The sequence below is a fragment of the Lampris incognitus genome, chromosome 14 (genome assembly GCF_029633865.1).
Source record: "Lampris incognitus isolate fLamInc1 chromosome 14, fLamInc1.hap2, whole genome shotgun sequence".
Classification (NCBI taxonomy): domain Eukaryota; kingdom Metazoa; phylum Chordata; class Actinopteri; order Lampriformes; family Lampridae; genus Lampris; species Lampris incognitus.
The window spans coordinates 26,749,912-26,775,684 of NC_079224.1; the positions used below are offsets into that span (position 1 = coordinate 26,749,912).

General features: G+C 43.7%; 1 protein-coding gene across 1 annotated transcript; it reads right to left on the reverse strand.

Annotated features, from left to right (window-relative positions):
- Positions 1–6,343: 6,343 nt before the first annotated feature.
- LOC130123741 (arylsulfatase I-like) lies at positions 6,344–23,081 on the reverse strand. The gene is made up of 10 exons (XM_056293023.1): positions 22,899–23,081; positions 21,306–21,445; positions 20,291–20,440; positions 19,605–19,679; positions 19,286–19,460; positions 18,073–18,309; positions 16,323–16,469; positions 14,985–15,147; positions 13,496–14,076; positions 6,344–8,975 (listed from the first exon to the last, which is right to left on the reverse strand). Exons 1-10 carry the CDS (start codon positions 23,067–23,069, stop codon positions 8,547–8,549), a joined length of 2,268 nt encoding a protein of 755 aa, XP_056148998.1. The 5' UTR covers positions 23,070–23,081; the 3' UTR covers positions 6,344–8,546.
- Between the last annotated feature and the right edge of the window lie 2,692 nt (positions 23,082–25,773).

A 25,773-nucleotide genomic window follows, 5' to 3' on the forward strand; every position in this document is an offset into this window, starting at 1 on the left:
TATATCTTAAATAAAAAAAAAAAAAATCACTGGCTAGGAACAAACGCCAGGCAGGATGACTATCGGAACTGCTGGTCTGCATGGGCTAGCAGTTAGCTTAGCCTGCCCCGCTTCCGCGTCCTGTCAGACCGCCCCCAGTGTTTCGTCTTCAGGCACAGCTCCGGTCAGGGCTGTGGTCCTTGAGCCCACGGGATAGAGCAGACCAGGCTCCCTCAGCCGATCCAAGGCCAGCTCTCCCAGCCAGACACCTTCGACACACCTCCCCGCACTTCACATGACGACGCTAAAAACACAGTCAAGGCTAGGCGAGGCTGTCGCCAGACCGCCCTCGGTGTTATTGGAACTACCAGTCTGCATGGGCTAGCGGTTAGCTTAGCGTGCCCCGCTTCCACATCCTGATTATTTAATGTATCATTCTAGTTCACAGTGGATTGGCAGTAGAAAGACAAACATACTGATTGTATACATATACACACACACGGGGGGGGGGGGGGGGTTCTCCAGCGAAATACACTTAAGTAAAGGTAAAAACGATAACTGGAAATGTGAGAAGGGAATATCCCATTCCATTATCCAAACCACTTATCCTGCTCTCAGGGTCGCGGGGATGCTGGAGCCTATCCCAGCAGTCATTGGGCGGCAGGTGGGGAGACACACTGGACAGGCCGCCAGGCCATCACAGGGCTCACACAGACACACACACACACACACACACACCCATTCACACCTAGGGACAATTTAGTATGGCCGATTCACCTTACCTACATGTCTTTGGACTGTGGGAGGAAACCCACGCAGACACGGGGAGAACATGCAAACTCCACACAGAGGATGACCCGGGACGACCCCCAAGGTTGGACTACCCCGGGGCTCGAACTCAGGACCTTCTTGCTGCGAGGCGACCGTGTTAACCACTGCACCACCGTGCCGCCCATTTTTTTCATATATTTTATAATTCCATTATAGTTCTGTTATCCTCTTTCAATTGTTGTATTCTGTAAATTGTGTAAACACAACATCCATTGCACGTTGTCCATCTTGGGAGAGAGATCCCTCCTCTGTTGGTCTCCCTGGGGTTTCTTCCTATTTTTTCTCCGTTAAAGGGATTTTCTTTTTTTTTAGGAAGTGGTTCCTTATCCGATGTGAGGGTCTAAAGGACAGGATGTTGTGGTACTATAAAGGCCACTGAGGCAAATTTGTTATTTGTGATATTGGGCTATACAAATAAAATTGGCTTGACTTAAATGATCTCTTCAGTCTCAGCTGACTGAAGAGAAGGGAATAAACAAGTCAAAATACACAACCCAAACACAACCATAGCTTTCTGGGTGAGCATTATAAAATGATGCTTTATTTTGAAAAGATTTTGAACACTTGTGTTGGCGTTAACATATTGTTGATGAACACACAAGGTGTTAATGTCTGCTGTTTGTGCAAACAACAGAGTCACATCGTGCCATTACAGCAGATCATAATTCAAGACACAGCCACACTGAGAACATTTTCCCTTTTTTCCATAAGAGTATTAAAACTGGGCTGCAGAACAAAACTCTATTATGTATTTTTTTATTGTGTCAGCAAAAAAAAAAAAAGGCTATGGTGAATTGTCTACAAAGGGAATCCTAATTTGAAAGGGACCCATATGCTGTGGTTCAAGAGCAGGTTTAGAACTGATATAGCCCCTGTTCCCTGTAAGAAAGGAAAAACGAGATAGGATTATTGGCTTCACTTTTGCATTGTGCATTTGTGAGAGTTACTGACTGTGGCTGGGTGAGAGAGAGAGAAAAAAAATTGTTGCATGTGAGACCACAGACTGAGAGAAAGGTTGTTTTTTGGGGGGGGGCTCTCTTTGTGTCTGTTTGAGAGAGTGAGAGAGATTATTTGATGTATCTTCATCTGTCGTTTTAACATTTGTATGTATGCATGCCTCTGGTGTGTGTGTGTGTGTGTGTGTGTGTGTGTGTGTGTGTGTGTGTGTGTGTGTGTGTGTGTGTGTGTGTGAGAGAGCATGACAATGGAAAATGGTTATTTGTTACAAAGTTCTATTCAGGTCTAACCCTCATCCAAACACACACACACACACACACACACACACACACACACACAGACACACACACACACACACTTCATCTGATTGCTGTGTGGCCCATGTATAGGTTCTGTAACTGGTCAAATTGTTGGTCAAATCACCTTTCAAGGCCAGACCCTGCCACAAACACGACAGGGGTTTGGGGTTCCATTGCCTGTGTCAGAGCATGGCACCTGGGGCCATTAGCCACATGTTAAAAATGATAGTAAGACTGATGATAACACACTTTAGTGTCCACGAAATGGTGTTTTGTAATGCGTGTTATGCAACCGCAGATGCATAACGCAGGCACTTGGTGAATGTCGGTTTTGTTTTTTTCCCCATTATGAAATATGGCTCATGTTGATCATCCTCTCAATGTGTCGTTTCATACAGCAGGTCATGCAGACATACAGCTATACACGGGGATTTGGTGCTGTTGGCACTTGAAGACACTTTGGCAGTATTGGTCTATGAGGGCACCAGTTTATCAAACCAGCAAACAACTGAGGCAGCCTCCCGGACAAGTCTTTCATGGAGACAGGTTTGAACCAGATACTCCTAATCTCAGAGGATTACATAATCCGGACATGTTCACTGGATTTAAAGGATCCCCAATTCAACCATCTGCGTGTGTGAGCGCGCATCCTGCTCGCTGGGGTCCGCGAGGGAAGGGGCGCTCACAACCAACACAAACTTGCGGCCGTTTACGTATATACTATGCCGCCATCTATTGGCTAAATCGAGTAGGTCTTTCCAGTGTTCAACAAGAACTATGTACTGTATATTTTCAGTAAACACACAAATATCAAATATCCAAGCAGGAATTTGATGAACAGCTGTAGTAACGGTGGATGTGGTATAACAGTATGTACTGGCACACGGAAACAAACGCAAGAGTTGACAGATTTGCTTGTCTTTGGCCTCATTAGTCAAACAACATAGGGTGAGTGCTGAGCCAGTTTTCAGTGTGCACTTGCAGATTGCACAGCAGTTGCAGACATGCAGGGTCAGGGCAACCCTATCTGATCCTGGCTAAACTGACGTAGAGAGCCCCTCGGTGAGTCTGCCAGAAAGTCTTTCCGAACCACTTCATCTCACCAAGAGACCAGACCACGTAATTCAGTCAGATTATAGCGAAATAAATCCTATCCAGACGCAGCAGAGGGAGCATGAAACCTGAGGGAATTTTTGCTAAATTCAGTGTTGATCTTTCGACTGATTATCATAATCCATACAATATGTAAAATTAGCGCAATCTCCTCTTTGGTATTCAGTCCCTGTGAAATATTCAGAAGTATTGTCATTGTTATAGTAAGGCTTGCTGCCTCTTTGCTGACATTCTTGACGTATGGTACCATTTAGTAGCTAGATTGTCTTTTCCATTTTTTTAACGTAAAATATATTTCATGAGCGGTCAACAATGAAAATGTGTATCCATTTGCAATGAAGAATGCATATTTTGAAAGTCTGAAACGGTTTCATTCTTAACTGAATTTAGTCCTAAAACCTGGACAGTGTGGGTGAACAGTTCTGTTTCCCTCTACATGTGGTGTTTTTCCTGTGCTGGCACGCCACTGCCAGATAAACACATAGAGAAAACTGGAGTTCACATGCAGAGAAAAATCTGGCTGCACTCCTGGATGATATTATTTCAGAATTTTTGCTCTGTCCTTGCTTAACCGTTGTTTTGTGTTGTTCTTGTATTTGCACAAGAAATTGTGCATTTGCTAACAAATATTTTAAGAATTTAGATTTGCAGTTGTGTGCTGCTCCTCCATGTTCAAACACTATCAATTTAACTTCTAAAATAGAAAGGATATACAGATGGATGACAAATGAAAGGAAAAACCAACATAAAGTATCTTAGTAAGGTGTTGGTCCACCACGAGCCTCCAGAACAGCTTCAATGCTCCTTGTCATATATTCTACAAGTCTCTGAAATCTACTGGAGGGATGAACACCATTCTTCTAAAATATATTCCCTTGTTTGGTGTTTTTATGATGGTGGTGGGAGCGCTGTCTAACACGTCGGTCCAAAATCTCCCATATCAACTGGGTTGCGATCTGGTGACTGAAGGCCATAGTACATGAGTTACGTCATGTTCTTACTCATCAAACCATTCAGTGACCCCTTGTGACCTGTGGATGGGGGCTTTGTCATCATGGAAGAGACCACTCCAATTAGGATAGAACTGTTTCACCATAGGATAAAGGTGATCACTCAGAATAACTTTGTATTGATTTGCACTGACCCTTCCCTCAAAGGGGACAAGTAGACCCAAACCATGCCAGGAAAATGCCCCACACAGCATAACAGAGCCCCCCGACCACCTCACTGTAGGGGTCAAGCATTCAGGTTTCTCCTTTAATTGGTCCCCCATCTGTGTATTGTCATCTAAACATGTAAAAAAAATAGTGTCAAAGTCACTGCCAGTTTATTTAACTTGACCCTGAGACACTCATCCAGTCCCACTCATTCCTAACTGGGAGGTGTTAAGTACAAATACAGTGATGTGTTAGTGGTCGATGAGCCACTACAGTTGGGACATCCTGGGTCTAAAGTGCCTTGCTCTGGGGTATTTAGGTGGTGATTTGTGGAAGAGGGTGGCATCAGGCTCCAGTTTCTACTGGACAGCCATTTGAACAAGTTTGAGAATCAGCAGTGTGCTTATATAGAATTCATGAGACAAGGTCATTTCTGGCTAACTTTTCCATTTTGTACACTTCATCTGAACTTTACTGCAAAATGTTCTGATCCCGAGTCCAACACTACCAGAATCTTGACTGTTTGGATGCTGTATTGGGATAATGACCTGATGTTTGCTTCATGACTCATCAGCCTGTAGATTTTAAGTAGCTTGTAAATTCATTAACATCTGTGGATTTTAGTCATTTTCACTCTTGAGCTAGCCACAATCATCAACGGATGTTGAGATCACCTGGAAACATCTTGAATTTATTACACTAGAAAGAGATGTCCCATTGGTTTGCAGTTGTTTAGCTTTCTTTAAACGTATAAAGACTTTGGACTTGAAATTGATTTTTTTTGGGGGGTGGGCCGTGTTTTTCTCCCCAATTGTATCCTGCCAATTACCCCACTCTCCCGAGCCTTCCTGGTCACTGCTCCACCCTCTCTGCCCATCCTGGGAGGGCTGCAGACTACCACATGCCGCCTCCAATATATGTGGAGTCACCAGCTGCTTCTTTTCACCTGACAGTGAGGAGTTTCACCAGAGGGACGTAGTGCGTGGGAGGATCACGCTATTCCCCCCAGTTCCCCCTCCCCTCTGAATAGGCGCCCCGACCCAGCAGAGGAGGCGCTAGTGTGGCGACCAGGACACACCCACAGAACACATTTAAAATCTGAATATGTAGTCGGAGAGTACTGCTGGTGTCGTGTGTGGCTGCCGCTTCTCCCTCTCATAGCCCCCCTTCCCATCCACCCCTGTATGTCTGTGTTATGTTTATCTGCCGTCTTGTTTCACCCCGTTTATTGTAAAGCGACTTTGAGTATTAGAAAAGCATTATATAAGTTTTTTATTATTATTATTATACCCACATCCGACTTCTCACCCACAAACACGGCCAATTGTGTCTGTAGGGACGCCCGACCAAGTCGGAAGTAACACGGGGATTCGAACCGGCGATCCTCGTGTTGGTAGGCAACGGAATGGACCGCCACGCCACCTGGACACCCATGGAATTTTAAACACTATGAAATTAATCTTTTTTTTTTTACCCCCCCGGAGCTTAGATTCATTACATGTTAAGATTTGAAGTAAAAATTCAAAGGAATGTCTGGCTGAAAAGCTAGCTTATTAGAATGGGTTCATCCTCAGCACTTCACTTAATGCAGTAATTTAATCATTTTCATCAAATTCAATATGCAGAAACCCCCAAAAATTGGAAACTGAAATATTAAATCAAGAAGAATCGTTAAGCCACAACAGCTACAATCCTCTTGTCTTGTTATATTCATGAAAAACTATCATCATTGCCACAAATGCACTTGGTTCAGTACATTTCCACATTCTTCCAAGAATTTGCAAAAAATAGGTCAGACAGATGATGGCCACCAGGCCATCACCTGTCTGACCAGGGTGTCTCCCCGCATGCTGCCCAATGACTGCTGGGATAGGCTCCAACATTCCCGTGACCCTGAGAGCAGGATAAGCATTTGAATAACGGAAGGTCAGACAGGTGATGAGCCGAGCCCTCTTATTTCAAGACAAGCTTGATGTCATTCACATAAATAAAGCCACCAGACTCCGACCAGCGTTTTTATAGTTGTTTCATCAACATAAGACTTGAAAATCTGAAGTGTGTAAGTGAAGGTCATTGAGTTACATTGCCCCAAAAGATACATTCAAACAAACACAGTACAAAAAGGTTCAGTTCCAACAATTAGAGGAGAAAAAAAAAAGACACCTACCCCCGTTAGGGATGTGGTGCATTCTGCTACAAACCTTGCAAGTCCATTAAAAATCATATTTCACGTGTTTCTTCGTTTGTGAAAGACCCGTTAACAGAGAGAGAAAAACAATTTACTGTTGTCGTTGCATTGGTGAGCTGGCCGAGCGGCGGCTGCCGACATCCAAGCACAGTTTGTGTCACAAAGAGATGCCTGCATTTTCATCTTTAACATTCTGTTAATTACAGGTGTAAACAAAGGCAAAACAATACATATTATATAGACTCTTGACCAGTATGGCTTTCCTCATGGAAATAATCTCTTCGCAACTGTTCAATCAAAACAATGCTGTGTTATTTGGAGAGAAGAAAAAAAAAGGTGAACAAAACATGCAAAAACTACAGTGTCAGAATATGTTAAAACTCTCAAATAGTGCCGATCCTCGTATCAAGAGCTTGGTCAGGTAAGAATGGGAAAGATACTGAAATGAACATATGGAGATAGAGAATATCTGGCATCACCTTACACCCAAAGTGGTGGCGTTGAAGGCTAATAGCAGTGATATCCTATAGGGACAAACACGAAAACATTCAGACACATGAAAACTCCACGAGAGAAAGAAGACACTAGGATGAAGAATGTCAGCCTTGGTGAATAAATTTGGGTGTCCACACCTTCATCCATTCATGCGTGTTCATAACCTCTACACTACGTCAGGGTGGTAATGTCAAAAGGACAAGCAGAGCAGCCTTCTTCAGGATTTTATTTTATTTTTTTGCCAAATTATGCTTTTGCATTGACAGATAGTTTTGCTAATTTCAGTAAATTTTAATTATTCAATACAACTTTTCTTAAGGCGCAAGGAATCAAAATATAGAACAAAAAAAGTTATTGAGTCGTCCACGTAGTGTAGAGGTCTATTCCATTGCCTACCAACAATCGTCGGTTTGAATCCCCGTGTTACCTCCGGCTTGGTCGGGCGTCCCTACAGACACAATTGGCCGTGTCTGCGGGTGGGAAGCTTGATGTGGGTATGTGTCCTGGAACTGGGGGGAATAGCATGATCCTCCCCCGTGCTATGTCCCCTGGCGAAACTCCTCACTGTCAGGTGAAAAGAAGCGGCTGGTGACTCCACATGTATCGGAGGAAGCATGTGGTAGTCTGCAGCCCTCCCCGGATGGGCAGAGGGGGTGGAGTAGTGAGCGGGATGGCTCGGAAGAGTGGGGTAATTGGACGGATACAGTTGGCGAGAAAAAGGGGGGGAAAAAAGTTGTTGACATACAATTTGTCTTGTTTGGAGTAAATGTCTGCGTTAGTTGTGCTATTTTGAAAACACATTTATTGAAACCAGAAAAAAATATCTGCCAGTGCAATAAGATCATTTGACTTGAGACTGTTAAAATAAGATCCCTCTCCAGGTGTGACATTTATTTTAGTGTATAATTAAATCGAAATAGTAAGGAAGAAACATGTTAGTGTTTTTCACATTGTCATTTAGGTGGTTCGAAGCAGAAATCTGCTCGTGGACCACCTACAGAGCGCAACCTCTGACATCATTTCCTTCCAGAGTTTGATGTCACTTCCTTCCACAGATTACATTCTTCTGTAAACTTGAACATTGCATGCACTGTTAAAAATGTATAATTCCAATATTTAGTCTTTAAATCTAATTTCTTCATCCTATGCAAAAGGCAAACCAATTGGTCAATATAATCTCACCTGTTTCAAAGCGGTATTATCTTAAACCAAGTGACAAATACACTTGGTTTTGGGATATCAACTGCTTAAAAAAACTCCTCAAAATAGGTTCATTTCAGTTGGAAAAAAGGCAAATGAACTAACCCCATTACCATCCATCACGAATTTTAGGAAATTAAGATAAGCAACATTTAAAATCTGAATATAAATGGCAAAAATGAATAACATTAATGTAGGGATGGACAATATATTGATATTATATCGATGTCGAGGTATTCGGTCAAAAATATGCTATTTGATTCTGTCCATATCGCCCAGTCCTATATTAATGTCTGTTTTTTTCTCTGAATCTGAAAGCCTACCATCTCAGATTCGATTGGACATCATCCTGGTGTTCAGTTTCAGAAAGAATGACCTCAGTTTGCACAGCTTGCACTTCTTCTTCTTCTTTCTCTTCTTCTTCTTCCTGTTCTTACCTTTCTTGTACACTCCCTTATTCCCCTCCTCCTCTTTCTCCTCCTCGCCCACCCAGGGCACCCAGGCCCCACCGTGCCTGTCGGGGTTGGCTCGCGGGTCGTCGGGCGGAAAGTGAACCGGCACAGCGGTCCGGTTGTGGTAGGCCAGCCGGGCGAGCAGGCGTTGGACCACGTCTGGCCTCTGGTCCGCCAGGTCCCACCGTTCATAGGGGTCGTCCGTTATGTTGAACAGCCAGATGTTCTTGTTGCTCTTGGTTTTAATGGGGGATACTGGCGTCCGTTCGAGGTTCCACCAGCGACCAGGGAGTGTGGTGAGCACCTGGGGATCAGAATGGGATTTTATTATTTTTAAAATCTTTTTAGTTGACCTTTTACCTTTATACTGTACCCACCAAATGAAAAAACTGTCTTGTTCAGGCTGTTTCTCACATGGAGTTTTGCTGATTTGTATCATTATCAGCATTATTTTATATTGATATATATCATGTACCTAATGGTGTATTTATTAATCCTCTCTTAAAACAGCAGGACCTATTTTAATTAAAAATCCCTTTTCCAGAGTGAGCTGGCCAAGAACACATTGTCAATGACAAAAAAGTTCCAAAGAACATACAAAACTGTACATGAGCGAAAATACTCGAAAAAAAATACATAAACAGTAAAGTAAATTCCCAGCTTACTATTTAAGTGCACAGAAGTCAACAACAACAGGATTGGATGTGTAACTACTAAATGAGAACGGCTGGTAAAGGACACTTTCTGATGTGTCACAGACCTCAAGTGCCCAACCTGTTAACAGTTACATTACATTACAGTCATTTAGCCGACGCTTTTATCCAAAGTGACTTAAAATAAGTGCATTTAACGTAGGAAATCAGGAGAACTACAAGTCATCAGAGGTCATAAGTGCATCTAAACAAGCATCTAAGAGCAAAACCAGTGCTCAAGTAAAAGTGAAAGAATGAGATTTTTTTTTAAAAGAGTGAATACAATAAGTGCTAAGAACAAGTAACAGGGTAGTAGTTCTTGAAGAGGTGAGTTTTCAACCTGCGCCGAAAGATGGGCAGCAACTCCGCTGTCCTGACATCAGTGGGGAGTTAATTCCACCACTGTGGGGCCAGGACAGAAAAGAGCTGTGACCGGGTTGATCAGTAGCAAGGGCCTCTGAACGATGGGGCAACCAGGCGTCCTGGGACAGCAAAGTGAAGTGGTCGGGCGGTGGTGTAGGGCTTGACCATGGCCTGGAGATAGAAAGGAGCTGTTCCTTTCACTGCCCTGTAGGCTAGCGCCAGAGTCTTAAACTGGATGCGAGCAGCTACTGGGAGCCAGTGTAGAGACATGAGAAGGGGAGTTGGGTGGGAGAACTTAGGGCGGTTGAACACCAGACGAGCTGCAGCTTTCTGAACAAGCTCTAGAGGTCTGATGGCCGACGCCGGGGCGCCAGCAAGGAGGGAGTTACCGTAGTCCAGCTGGGAGATAACCAGAGCCTGGATGAGCACCTGTGCTATCTCGTCGGGGAGGAATGGGCGAATCCTCCTGATGTTATAGAGGAGAAATCTGCAGGAATGAGCAACCGATGCAACGTTTTCAGCAAACGACAGTTGGTCATCCAGCATCACACCCAGATTCCTCACAGTCCGAGTTGGCGTCACCACGGTGTTGTCAATGGTGATGGCCAGGTCTCGGTGTGGGCAACCTTTCCCTGCGAGGAACATCAGCTCTGTTTTGTCCAGATTGAGCTTCAGGTGGTGTGTCATCATCCACTCCGAGATGTCAGTCAAGCACGCAGCAATGCGTGTCTCTACTTGTGTGTCAGAGGGAGGAAAGGACAGGATTAGCTGGGTGTCATCGGCATAACAACGGTAAGAGAAGTCATGCGAGCGAATAACAGAACCCAGGGATGTGGTGTACAGGGAGAAAAGGAGAGGACCCAGAACCGAACCCTGTGGAACGCCTGTAGTCAGTCTGCGAGGCACCGACACAGATCCCCTCCATGTCACCTGGTAGGAGCGACCCGTCAGGTAGGTTGCAAACACTGAGAGTGCAGAGCCTGTGACACCCAGCCCCTCGAGGGTAGAGAGGAGGATCTGGTGGTTCACTGTGTCGAACGCAGCTGACAGGTCCAGGAGTATCAGAACAGAGGAGAGAGAGTTTGCTCTCGCAGAGTGCAGCGATTCTGTCACTGCAAGGAGGGCCGTCTCTGTCGAGTGACCGACCCTGAACCCAGACTGATTGGGGTCCAGGAGGTTGTTCTGGTGGAGGTACAAAGAAAGTTGGTTAAAGACAGCACGTTCGAAAGTTTTGGATAGAAAGGGTAGAAGGGAAACTGGTCTGTAGTTTTTGACGTCAGAGGGGTTAAGTGATGGTTTCTTGAGAAGGGGGGTGACTCTACCGGTCTTGAAGGCAGATGGAAAACATCCTGCCTGGAGGGAGGTGGGTTAGATAGGGAAGGAGTTCAAGTGCTATAGACAGAAGAAGAGGGGAGGGGACTGGGTCAAGGGAGCATGTGGTGGGGCGACTGGATGTGATGAGGCTTAGAACCTCATCGGGGGAGAGGGCCGCGAGGTGGGATAGGGTGGGACGTGGAGAGGTGCGGGAGGGTGCAGAAGGTGGGATAGTGCAAGCAGCACTAACCGGGTGGTGAGAAAAGGAGGATCTGATGTTGTTTACCTTCTTGTCAAAGAAATTAGCGAAGTCATCAGGGAGAAGGGAGGAAATAGGAGGAGGAGGTGGGGGTTGAAGAAGTGTAGAGAAGGTTTCAAAGAGATTCTTAGGATTAGAGGCAGAGGATAGGATTTTAGAGTGATAGAAGGCAGCCTTAGCAGCAGAAAGGGAGGAGGAGAAAGTTGAAAGAAGAGATTGGAAGTTGAGAAGGTCATCTGGGAGTTTGCCTTTTCTGCATTTGCGCTCTGCCACTCTCAGACTCCGTCTGTCAGTACGTAATGAGTCGATCAGCCAAGGGGCAAGTGGAGTTGGACGTGCAGGCCTGGAGGTGAGGGGACAGAGATTGTCCAGAGAAGAGGAGAGGGTAGAGAGAAGATCAGTAGCAGTGTCAGGGTAGGAGAGAGAAAGATTCAGGTGTAGGGAGGGAGGATAGAGGTAATAGAGGAAGAAAGATCAGTGGCGGATAGAGAGCAGAGGTGTCTATGGGTGGAAACCATGTGGGTAGGGGAAGGGGCTGAGGGGGGTGAAGAGAGGGAGAGAGAGTAGGACATGAAATAGTGGTCAGGGAGCTGGAGGGGAGTAACAGAGAGATTGGAAATAGGACAGTGTCTGGTAAAGATAAGGTCCAGCTGGTTGCCGGCCTTGTGGGTAGGAGGAGAGGGTGAGAGGTGAATTTCAAAGGAGGAGAGGAAAGAGAGAAGAGGATCTACCTTGTTAGAGTGGATGTTGAAGTCACCGAGAAGGATAAGTGCAGAGTCATCAACAGGGAAGTGTGAGACAAGTGTGTCAAGCTCCTCCAGAAACTCACCAAGGGGGCCTGGTGGGCGGTACACAGCCACGATGGTGGAGTTTGACTGGATAAGAGACAGTAACAGCATGAAATTCAAAAGCGGGCAGAGAAAATTGTGGAATGGAAACAAGAGAGTATTTCCATTTCAGGGAGATTAGCAGGCCAGTACCACCACCCCGCCTCCCAGCTCTGGGAGTGTGAGAAAAAGAAAACACATCAGACAGAGCTGTGGGTGTGGTAGTGTTTTCTGGCATGATCCAGGTCTCAGTTAGAGCAAGAAAGTTGAGGGAGAGCAAGGATGTGTAGCCTGAGATAAACTCAGCTTTTGGCACTGGCAATTCCAGAGCCCTCCTGTCACCACTTGCTCAACGTGAGTGGAGAGAGTGGGATAGATGAGATTGGTAGGGTCACAGCACCTACAAGTGACCCAACGTCTATGCCAGCCCCGGGAAGAGGAAAGGACAGGAATGCGAAGGAAACACATAGTCTATACTAGGTACACAAAATACAGATGACTGACTGGATCTAAAAAGAGCAGTCCGTGCTTGACGAAGTCTTGGCTTGAAAAAGTTGCGCTTGCCTTTGTTCACTCTAGCCTTCGTTCAATCTAGGCTTGTTTGCCTGAGGCTTGGAAGTAGCAGCAGTGATTTAAAGAACACTGATTGCTAATTGTCTGCCATGAGTGCAGGCCACACCCTGGCCACTTAACACCCAATTGGCCAAAGAGGTACACTGAAAATAGGCTTATTGCCCAGAAACTGGACACTTATGTAAAACTCTATCAAACCTCACACAATACTATTAAAACTGCAAACAGCAAGTTACCAAGGAATATATAAGCTAAAAGGATAACTAAGTCAAAACAGCTAGGCAACAAGAAATATTTAAGGGCACACTAGGTGAAAAACAGCTACAGCTACATTAAGTAAATAAGACAAATAAGTAAATAGAATAACACAGCTACAGCTAGAATAAGGTCCTACTAGGAACCAGCAGCAGATATATAGAGAAAAGGACTAATACTCAAGCAGCTGGAATAAGACTAATAGCAACTTGTTAAGCAAGAAAGATGATACTTACTCTATACTAGATGAACCAGCAATTCAGAATCACTCCAGAAGTTAATATGCACACTGTTACTATTGTTACTGTTGTTCATTTTATTCATTGTGTATCACGATATGACAATATCTGAATTTCATCTCCATACAGTACCACTGAAGCATGATAAACAACAATGGTGAATTATTGCACAGCCTTAGATGCAAGTTATTTTGTTCACTATCACAATCACTATCTCTCGCTAATATGCTTGCGGAAAGCCACATATTACACGTAGCCCCTTAACAAAATGTAAAATATCAGCCTGCATCATGTGACAGTACCTGTGGGGGGACCCAGTCTCCATGTCCTGGGTCTCCTGTCAGCAGCTTCCAGTCACCGACTCTGATGGCAGCCTGGACTGACGTGTCCCACACTGACTGGACAGACCCAGAGGACTGGGACTCTGACTGGGGTTCAGGTCGGTGCCTGAGATCAGGGTGGGGATGGGGTTTAATCTGGGTTGGTTTGGACTGCAGCAGGCTCTGGTACTGGGAAACAGTTTTACTGAACTTTGAATGTGAATGGGTACCAGCTTCGGATTTGGACCACGGCAGTCCTGACGTTGACAGGTTCTGGTGATGGTTCAGGTTCCGACTGGACCGTGGCTTGTACGTGGAGGGAGGTCGGCGCGGAACGTAAACCTGGGACTTGGATTTAGGTTTAAGCTGTGATTTTGGGAGGCGTTGGGGCTTGCACTTAGCGCAGGAAGATTTGGACCTAGGAAAGTGCTGGGAAAAGGCCCAGGGTGTCTCGGTGGTATGTGATTTGGACTCCAACTTTGACCATAACTTTGATTGTCGCTTCTGGGACTTCCTCTTGGGCTTCTTGGAGGACAGGCCTGGAGCAGTCTTCGGGGCAATTACTGAAGCAAAGGACACATGTATATAAATGTGGGATAAATAAAACAATGTAGTGTTTGTTAAAACTTCAGTTGAACTTGGCAACGTATAGGAGTATCTCCATCTAGGGTTAATCCTACTAGTACTTTAACACTTTCTTAACCCTTGGCTTCAATAATTTCCCTAAAACTCAATTACCGTTGTGGAGGAAATTACTGTTCATAATTTTCTCCCTCCCTCCTTTTTCTTTCTTTTTTTCTGGATCCCCCCACCCCTTTTTTTCCCTTCCAATTGTACTTGGCCAATTACCCCACTCTTCTGAGCCATCCCAGTCGCTGCTCCACCCCCTCTGCCGATCTGGGGAGGGCTGCAGACTACCACCAGCCTCCTCTGATACATGTGAAGTCACCAGCTGCTTCTTTTCACCTGACAGTGAGGAGTTTCACCAGGGGGATGTAGCACATGGGAGGATCACGCTATTCCCTCCAGTTCTCCCTCCCTCTGAACAGGCGCCCCCACTGACCAGAGGAGGCGCTAGTGCAGCGACCAGGACACACACCCACATCCGGCTTCCCACCTGCAGACACGGCCAATTGTGTCAATAGGGATGCCCGACCAAGCCGGAGGTAACACGAGGATTCGAACCAGCAATCCCCGTGTTGGTAGGCAACGGAATAGACCGCCATGCCACCTGGAAACCGTTCTTCCTCATTTCTATCTAAATTTCCTCTTTTGTAGTTGTTTGTAAGTTGGCGCTGGGTTAAACACACACCTCCATCATAGTTTTGCCTCTTGGTTTTGTGCACCTCTTAGCTTCTGGAAAGATCTTGATGTACATCAGCTTTGCTGTGGACAAGTTGCTGATGACTAAGAACTGGGACAATTGCATCTTTATGACACTGTTCCCGTCACAGTGGTTTCCTTCACATACCTGAAGCCCCTTTCTTCTCAGGGGCCTTCTTGCCCCCCTTTTGAAGTGGGGCTGGATCAGAGACTCTGTGTAGGGGGTCAATGTTGTGTAAGATCTCCTGGCGAGGTGATTCCTTCCCTTCGCTGATGGTGGCCCAAACATCAAACCCGTCCAGGCCTTGACTCTAAGAGAGGGAGGGAGATTAGTGAATGATGAAAAGAGAAAGAAAAGAACGATATGTACTGTAGCCTGCAATACATTTTTTGCCTTCCACCGTTCCTATGACCAATACATGAGGTTCTGTTGTGTAATGTGGATCAATATTAACTCTGAAATCCTGTGAGTTGTCGACATTTCTACACCATTGTTAAGCAAGGACAAAGTCTGGTACATTTACTGCATAGGGAAAAAACAACCACATAAAAAATACCCATGTGTTCATTCAAGTGTTAAACGAAAAGAACTATTGAAAATATGATCATTTTAAACTGTGTTTCCATCAGTGTTATAGTTCAAAATCAAGTGTTCTTGATTCCTGATTCCTGATCAGGGCTGAACAATTTATCAAAATATTATTGAAATTGCAGTATGGCCAAGTGCAATACCCAAATCGCTGAAGTTGCAATTTTTTGATAAAGGTCAAATGTGTGACACCATTATAAATGAAGTGCTGCAGAGAGATGGCCTGGCCTGCAAATCTGTTCTCCAGATGGAAGAAAACATGCTTCTTTGGTACAGACCCCAACAAATGTCACATCATCATGATTTTAATAGTTTGTTCAGTGAAAATGAAAATTAAGATGTGAAAATTATTATTCTCACTAATCATGAATCATATTGAAATCGTAATATCTCTCAAAGTAATTGCAGTATAATTTTTTTTCATCATATCATGCAGCCCTTGTTTCCATTAATGGGTTTTAGGTGTTTATACAGTCTCCCTGTATGCAGGACATTGTCTTCACTCAAAAGAAAAAAATAAGTTGACATAAAGTACTCGCCATCAAAGAAATCGAAAAATTCTACTTTTAATTGTGTAATCTCTTTATCGACAACTCAGCTTTATCACCTTAAGCAATCTTGAAAACTTTATTTTAATATCTAGTAATCAATATTGCAATATTCATGCTTAAACATACATTATGCACATCATTCAGGGAGGGTTTTTTGATATGTGTGGCATATCCATTCAGCTCTTCTTTTTCACAACTTCATAACGCACATAAAAACATTATGATGGAAACATGGTTCTTGTACACAGGAAAAACCTGCAGTTAGAATCACAAAGAATTGGAAGTACAAGTCGGTATTTTCAGACAAGGAGTCGTGTTGATAAAGGACACACTGAGCCAAACTGACCTGGCTGATGTTGCCCCCAGCCAACCCCACCAGGGTGGGGAACCAGTCAGTGATGTGAAGCAGGGCCCTGGAGACCCTCTTCCTACGCTTTAACAAGGGGCTGTGAACAAACGCCACCCCGCGGACACCTCCCTCCCAGTAGGTACCCTGAAAACATTATAAAGACTTCAGGTTATGCTGGATTTCTCTACTGTATACTGTATTGCTTTTAAATCAAGCCCTAACCTTAAAAAGAGAAAAAGACCCCCCCCCCCCAGCCAAAAAAACAAACAAAAAATAAGCCCCTCAGGTCATTATTACCGCCAACATTACTGTGGTATACATTTTTTACATCCAAAGCAAACCATGGACCTGGAAAGTATCTCATTCACACACTCGGTTTAACTAGTCCATCTCTAGAGGGGATTGGGGTGTTGGGAAAAGAAAAATAAATTGATAGCAGGGCTCTAAATTTAAAACATGTTCAGCTTGGCTTGAGGAGCTTTAAAATGAAAAACATTTGGCAATTTCAAGGACAGCATAAACATGATCTCCTCCGTGTTGCGCCTCCTCTTCAAATGGATCATATCAGACGTAGCTGGTGCTGGAGAATAGAGCTTAATAATAGAGCTGTATGAATAGGAGGTATCTCTGAATACTTGGAGGAGGTGCTCAATAGTAGTTGCATTGTAGTTAGATAAGTTTCATTGCAAGATTTAAGACAAAAATGATTCATATTGCATTGATAATATGCATATAAGATATCAAACAAAACACAATTTTCTATTATTGAAACTTCGTTGATTCATCTGATTTCATTTCCTCTCTGATTTTGATGGATGGATGGATAGATAGATAGATAGATAGATAGATACGTGTAGATTAACAGATTCTGTATCATACTTCTTGATTCTTGAGAAAATTTGTTGCCACAGCCTGTTGACTAAAATACAAGTTTACCTCCATACATTTTTACATATATACATCCATATACATCCAAAGCAGGCTTGTCTCCAGGCTATGGACCTGTACATATGACCAGAAGGGCATTAAGTAAGTAATGGGATGAGGGGCTTTCTGAGGTCGTGTGCTATATTAAGTACTTTGCCTGTGATGGTTTTGCTATTGAGGTCTGAGACAAACAGAGTATGTAACAAAGTGGATCTAGGTTTCACTTCCTCTCTGGTCCTGTCCCTCCTCCATCCTTGTCAACTAGTAGAAATAGTCCAGCTACGTATGTGTCTCGGCAAAAGCTGAAAATATTTAAGCTTTAGAAAGAGGTGAACTGCTCACAATGCAAGACGTCTGGTCCCCTGATCATTATATGAAGCTTATAGAAACAATTCTTAAAGGACATCTTAAATGGACAGCTTAAATCTTGGGCGGCATGGTGGCCCAGTGGTTAGCGCTGTCGTCTCACAGCAAGAAGGTCCTGGTTTCGAACTCTGGGGTTGTCCAAACTTTGGAGTCATCCCAGGTTGTCCTCTGTGTGGAGTTTGCATGTTCTCCCCGTGTCTGTGGTGGGTTTTCTGCAGGTGCTCCAGTTTCCCCCACCATCAAAAAGACATGCATGTTAGGGTTAAAACTCCTGTCTGTGTCCCTGAGCAAGGCAATAGGAAAGAAGAACTGGAGTTGGTTCTCGGGCACTGCACTGCAGCTGCTCACTGCTCCTAGTTACACAGCTAGGATGGATTAAATGCAGAGCATGAATTTCCCCAAGGGGATTAATAAAGCAGTAAAAAAAAAACAGTATTATGACTTTTGTCAATACCTTGCGGCCCCGTAGCGGCCAGTTGCTTCCTCCTGTGAATGGCTGGGCACCGTTGTCGGTGGAATAAACGATGACACTGTTTCGGTAGTATCCGTACTTCCTGAGGGCGTAGGTGACATTACGAACCGCTTCATCCACCGTGGAGACCATGGCAGCGAACTTCCTCCGAGCAACGTTGTCCATGTCACGGTAGGGGTAGATATAGGACTTAGGAGGTTGTAAAGGGGTGTGGACTGCCTAGGTCAAAACACAAATACATATAAATAATTTAGTTTAGTTATTTCCTCATTTAATTTTCATTTTACAAACATATCTGAACAGACATGCTGTTTTACAATAGTAGATGGCCTCATAATCGCAGTTAAGACATTCACAGTTGAGAACCACCCAATACAAATGTAGTCCATTTACTGTTAGTTACTTTAAAGCAGTTAGGGTTTAGGTGCCATGCTCAGGAGCACCTCAGAAGGGACTGTTGAGGGAAGGGGAGTCTGCTACTCATTCACATTCCCCGACCACATTTTGTCAGGTTTAAACTGAAAAAACTACAGAAAAGAGTTATTCCTTATCTGATGCAAGGGTCTAAGGACAGGGTGTTGTGTTGCTGTATAGCCCACTGAGGCAAATTTGTAATTTGTGATAATGGGCTATACAAATAAAACTGACTTGACTTGAAGCAGTTCAGTTCATGTTTATTGCCAAGTTTTGTTGGAACTGGGGCGTACGGAGCTTAAACAGAAGGTAAGAGGTTCACAACATCCACCATGCAGACATTAGATAAAGGAAAATTACTATAAAATGTAATAATAACCATAAGCAATAAACAAAAAGACAGTGCGTATGGAAAGCAGCAATTATCTTTATGTCCCAAAAAACAAACAAACAAACAAAGGAAAAATAAGCAATGAAGTAACACATAATGGGTAAAGTGCGCTAATGCTTGGTCAGACTGCACAGGACATAACAATCTCATATTCTTTTAGAAAAGTCTGGCCCTTAAGTTGTTCTCATGCATCCAAACTAAAATGTATTACATACTAAACCAGAGTAACTCAGCAAGGGCGGCAAATTTCTAATTTAGCAATTCTATATTTAGTACTTAAACGTAAAATTACGACATTTAGCGATTCTTTCAAGGTTTCCTTTTGTCATACTATTAATGTGACAGCTAATATGAAGGTGAATATTTGTGTGTGCGTGTGTGATATGACACCTGAAGAGAGAGCAGCAGGAAAAGAGGCTTGGCTGCAGGGTCGTGAGCCTCCAGAATTTTCCGGACCCTCTGCGTGTACAGCAGAGTGGAGTACCTCCCCTCAAGGCCCCAGGCCACACCCTCATCATCATGGAGATCATATCCGCACAGCCCGGGGCCGTCACATGATCCGTAACTTGAGATGATTGACAGACAGGTGGTTAACAGACACACTGACAGGAAAAACAAATGGACAAGACATTGGTAGATGCAGTGGTGGCTGTATCGAGTGAACCAGTTACAGAAATCAGTGTTTATAGTAATAACATGATGCTGCTACCTGTAGTAATCAACACTTCCTGTCAGGGAACCAAAGAAGCTGTCAAACCCTTTTCTAGTAGGTAGGCATGCTTTCCTAGAGAAGAGAGGAGAGGCACACAGCACAGTACTTTCAGATTTCTCTACCTATGCATGGGTAGGAGAGGTAACAAGTAACATTGGGCTGGTTTTGGTCATATTAACTAATGGACACTGGCTTACTTCGTTCTTTTTTAAACTATTTTATTAATACCCATGGGAAATTCCTCTCTGCATTCAACCCATCCTAGCTGTCTAGGAGTAGTGGGCAGCTGCCGTGCAGCACCCGGGGACCACCTCCAGTTCATCTTGCCATGCCTCGGTCAGGGGCACAGACAGTAATATTAAGCCTAACATGCATGTTTCTTTTGATGGTGAGGGAAACCGGAGCACCCGGAGAAAACCCACCATAGACACAGGGCGAACAGGCAAACTCTACACAGAGGACGACCTGGGATGACCCCCAAGGCTGGACAACCCCAGGATTCGAACCCAGGACCTTCTTGCTGTGAGGCAACAGCGCTAACCACTGGGCCACCGTGCCACCCACTTTACACAATGTAGGGTAAAAGTGCCTTCTTATACTCTGCATGACCTCCAAAGGTCTGCACATGCTTCTTTCTATCTGATACCTGTGATATCAGAGACGCCTGAGTATTTAGAGCGTACCTGTAGAATCCCAGGTGCCACTTGCCCACCATGTGTGTGGCGTAGCCAGCCTCCTGAAGCCTCTGGGGCAGTGTGTCCATGTGCAAGGGCAGACAGCTCGGCTGTCGCGGTCTGATGATAGAATGCTGGAGTCCAGTATGGATCTGGTACCTGGAGGACAGAGGACAGACACCATCTGCTTCTATGTACAGGCTGTTATTTTCATTTATCTGTGCAACAAGGTACAGCCACTGAGAGAGGGTGCTGTTTAGAAGATGGGTATATTTGCCTTCATCAGTTGCAAACATAAACATTGCAGCATGTAACGATGTAATATGCTGCAACATGAGCAAAAAAAAATAGATTCACATTACTACAAAGTCAAAATTTGCCCTTTAAAGTAGGAGTTACACTGCACACACCTGCAGGATGAGGCATCCATTATTGAATCAAGCCATTAAAAGATAGACTGACGTGTCTGCAAATTTGGCAGATTTTATTCATTAACATTTTAATGAGAAAGATTCTCTGGCTTGGATTAAGACAGGCAATATGCAGCTAATCAGCTTTCTGCTAAACACTAAGCTTGCATGAAAGGAACAATACATAACTGCTTATTCTGATCATTAATTCAACAATGATTTGACTGGAATTCTCTTTTATTCTCCTTTAAAATGGTGAGCTGAAAACCTAAGAGCACATTTCCTGTAGGTGTGGTCTTTGCACTGCTGAATTTCAGTTGCTTGCAATTTTGGATTATTCAGCTGAAATGCCTTGAATGTAAACCGTCCACCCCATATCTCTTCCCTTGAAACGTTTGATTCTCTGAGCTTTTTGAACGTCGCAATAAAATGAAGCAATGCCTCACACCAGAAAACCATGCAGGCCCGGTTTGTTCCCTTCATACCAAACATGTTTCTCGTCTACATTCCATAGACACAGACGGAAGACCCACAGACTGCAACAATTTTCCTACAATTTTCGGCTTATTTCCACCCTCTGCTGCCCTGTGTAAAGCAATGTCAGTGACGCCTACCTGCCGGTCATGAGCTGACTGCGTGACGGTGTACAGATGGGCTGAACATAGTAGTTCTCCAACCGCACGCCCTCCGCCGCCAGCTTGTCCAGCGTGGGGGTCTTGATGGACGGGTTGTGGTAGCCAATGTCATTGTAGCCCTGTTTTGGGGGATTATGAAAGACTTATTCAATTGTCATCTATGAGTGATGAAACCTATGTTTGTGAAGCATCATTATTTTTCATTTTTACTTACAAGTACATGTGCTACAAGTTCACAAACAAATTTTAAAAAATTTGGCTAATCAGTTTACAAGCTTTCCCATCATAGGAAGCAAAGAATGGAAGCAATGGGAATGAGGCGAATTATCCCAACCAACTGGGAGATAATTTTTCATTAAAAAACCATGAAAGAGATGTCAGTCAGTTTACTCTTAACTTGTAAAAAACTGTAATTTCAATAGTGACATTATCCTCAACAGCCACTCCAGACCAGTATCTGAAATGCATTAAGTGATGTAAAGATCATCAAAATGCCCCTTTTTTAACTCTTTAAAGTTTATATTAAGGAAATAATTTGCTGTGTTAAGTATCCCTACGCTTTTCAAGAATGTAGGGCCATTAATAATACATTATAATCAGTGAACAATAAACAGATGAGGCCTTCCTGCTCAAAGCTTCCATTAGCCACCAAACAACTGGGCATGAGAACGTAAACGATCTCTCCATTTGGTTTCACTCACACAATCCCTTCCATGCAAGCAGTCACACAAACACACAGTCACACACTCCTTCTCTGGCAGTTTTTCAGTTAGTCACACACACACTCAGCCAGTGACTCACACACACACACACACACACACACACACACACACACACACACACAAGTCAGCCTGTGTCTCCATGGGCATGTGTTGTGAAGTTGCACAGCTGGACATATCTTTCTTTATTAGATTTCATAATATTCACAGAGTACCTTTCTTTCTTTCTTTCTTTCTTTCTTTCTTTCTTTCTTTCTTTCTTTCTTTCTTTGTCTTGTAAGTGATGTAGTTAGACAATATTGACAGTATTTTAGGTTCTTTCCAGGAAAAAGGGATTATCTTACATATCGTATTAGGCCTTGCTATGGAAAATTCCTTTGGTTGACTGACCACTGTTTACACGCAATCAAAGTGTGGTATTTTTTTGGGGGGGGTCTGTTATCAATTCACTGAAATGATTCCATTGTAAATCTGTCTATCTGTCTATCTGTCTATCTATCTATCTATCTATCTATCTATCTATCTATCTATCTATCTATCTATCTATCTATCTATCCTTACATACATACATACATCTTATACTTACATCCTGTTGATGTCATCTTGGCATCTCAAAACACAACTTCCCATAATACATTTCAAGGTTGTGTTGTGTTGATCGCTCAGTCTCGTTTGAATTGAAAATATGCAGTGTATACATATAATTATTTCATTGAGTTACTTTTGCGAGTCATAAAAATATGTGTGGCAACATCGCAGCAGACTCTAGAAATTGGTTGGGACACAACTCCACCATCCTAACCCATATATCCATGTTTCTCTCTGTCACTCTTACTCTGACATATAAACTCACCTGGTCATCAGTGAGAATAAATATTATGTGTGGCTGTTTTCTCTGCTTTAGGGACCCTTCCTGGCCTTGAGTCTTCTCGTCATTGATATTTAGAGGTCCAGTCCCATCCACAGAAAAGCAGCTGAAGCTCAGCAAACCACACAGCACAAACGGAGTTGCAGCTGCATGCATCTTTCCTATGAGGTCCCTGGTGGGAAAAAAGAGAAGCAACAGGGACCATTAGGGAGGGGACTTCTTCATGCAGTCACCTTGCCCACACTTTCAATGGGGTGCAAATTTGCACAATCATGTCAGTGATGCGAATCACAGGAGAAGATGGATCTTAACAACACATATTTAAGCTTATGAAAGAGAATTAAAGGATTAGTAACAGCATTTTGAGATAGGCTTACAAGGAAGGACGGCGAAGATGAAGAAGGATGAACATTGTTAAGTAAAGTCGAACTTATTTGTAAAGCCTATATCACAATTTCGTCCCACATTTGTATAGGCAGAAGATATATTTACTGCCATAACAAAATGAAAAGAAGTAAAATGTTAAAATGTTCTTGAGAGATGGTGGAACTTATCAAGTATCTCCACCACAGTCACAATCTGGCACATCTCTAATAGCCCACCCTCCTTATTCAGATTGCATGAAGACCACCATTGTTGTATATTCACAAGGGAAGGCTTTATATAAACACAAGTTTTATACGTACTTCCCTGCACACTGTTCTTGCGGTAAACACCCTCCCTCTCTTTCCCAGAAGCTATTTCATCAACGCTCTTGCAGAGTCTCATCTTATCTACATCATGATAATGTTATGAATTTGACTTTTGTTTTTAAAATCTGAATTTTCCATTCAATCTTTCTTTGGCAGTGTCAACAGTCCCTTTATACGCACAGTAAAAGTTACATTGATAAATTGTGGCCCAATACTCGGATCAAACATCAATGGGAGTGACCCTGTCCTCACCTCTCTCTCTCTCTCTCTCTCTCTCTCCTTTCAGTTAATCCATTCCTCAAATGTGTGACGATCTCCGCCTTGAACAAAGTGCAGCCTGCGTGGAGTTCGCATATCCTACTCGAGTCTCAAGAGGGTCTGCCCTTTGATTTGCGCGTCCGCTCCGCGACTCTCCCAAATGTAAACCAAGCCCCGGCAGACGCCAACCATTTGCTTTAGCGACTACACGTTACTTTCGTACGCTCCCGCTTTCCTCCTCGTTAACTGCGCTGCAAACTTTCCTGCCTTTGACGGAAAAACGCGTGGACGCGAAAACATTATTGAGCCTTGCTGGTACAACTTTACACTTTTGAGTTATTTCGGCTCACGGCAGAAGCCAACAGGCATTTGCCGAACACCAAAACCAAGACTTTCTGTTTGCACGCAACGCAGAAATAAAAATTAAAAAAAAAAACCCCAATAAAAACGAGTTTGTCTCTCAGTGTAATAACCAGTAATGACGGCCGGACTCGTGAGGCTACTGTTCTTCAGATCGGTGTGTCCCTGCAACTCCTCAGTGGAATAGTTTAAACGTAACCGGAGCCTCGGTTGGAAATCCGCCCAATCGGTGCGCCCTCTCCAAGTTTCCAAATAACCCCAAAACAAGAGCGAGAGAGAGAAGAGTCTGTGTGTGTGCGCGTGTGTACGCGCGTGCAGCCCCCCCCCCCCCAGTTAACGCGTTAAAGACCGGCAACGTTGGAGGCAATAAATAACGATTTTGCCCGCTGTCAGGATTGTCATGAGGGCTGCTGGTTCCTGTGGCGTTTAAAGATTTTTTTCCCCTTTTAAATCTCGCATTCCATGAACAGCTGCCAAAAAGAAACAACATCGAGTCTGTTCTAGTTCACGTTGGTTTGGTACCTTACTATTTTATATACAATTTATTGACAGTTGCCTTATTCAGTTGAATTTTTTTCCCTCAAGCACAATTGGATCATTGTGTTCAGGTAAACGTAACGCCATATTCATGAGGCTGAAATACGCTGTGAGATAAATATATCCACCCCAAATTAGTTGTTTTTTAAACGTTTTTGATCGTCCTTATCTTGCTGTATGTCCATATTGAAGCGTTTCGAGCCATTGAAAGGTTAACCCAAAAAACATCTCAAGTCTCAGCAAAACAAACAAATGACTTTGATGGCCACTGTTCTATTTTAGAAAAACTGTCACAATTCCCATCTAGCTAGCTAGCTAGCGAAGATGCTTTTGTAGTCATGTAGGCATCTGAAAACACAATTTCCCATGGTACAATTCGAGGGGGGTGTAGTCGCACGCTGGTCACTCGGCGCAAGTGAATAGCGAGGATGTATTGAGCTGTAAATAACGCGTCAATTTCACACTTTAATTCATTTCTTGACAGTGTTGTTCGTCCCATTTCACGGCCATGGCCTCAAAAGAGGACGACGTTTTGCTGTACTTGATCTATCAGCACCTGAAAGTAAACGGTTTCCAGAAAGCTGCAAATGTGTTGAAAAAACACGTTACTCAGGTAAGAGTTTTGATTTGACTCCTGCATTTTCTGGAAAGGCTTACGTCTTGAATATGACTGTCGGAGGGCCGCTGTTGAAATTGAATAGGTGGCTTTATTTCTTGCACAGACAGGCCTGCTGTGTCGCGTTATATAAGTGTGCCATTAAAAATGAGCCGGAATTATTCATCATTATTCATGATGTTTTACTTTAAATTTAATGCAATTGAATTGTGGCACGGTCTAGTGTGTGTGCATGCATGTATGTGTGCGTGCGTGCGTGTGCGTGTGTGTGTTAAAAACACGTGGGGTTTTGTGTTGGCTCATGGTAGGAAAAAGAACATTGTGTTACTGAAGGCAGAAGAAGGGTTCAGTGGGTCATAGGCAGCACTGCTATAGCCCTCCTGTCGCCTTCTGTTGT

Excerpts from the sequence above, each read along its gene's own strand:
- LOC130123741 (XM_056293023.1), bottom strand. The coding sequence starts at position 23,069 with ATGCATGCAGCTGCAACTCCGTTTGTGCTGTGTGGTTTGCTGAGCTTC. Across the intron at positions 14,077-14,984 it reads TGAGAAGAAAGGGGCTTCAG|TAATTGCCCCGAAGACTGCT; the intron begins GTATGTGAAGGA and ends CCTTTGCTTCAG. Across the intron at positions 8,976-13,495 it reads GAGACTGGGTCCCCCCACAG|GTGCTCACCACACTCCCTGG; the intron begins GTACTGTCACAT and ends TCTGATCCCCAG.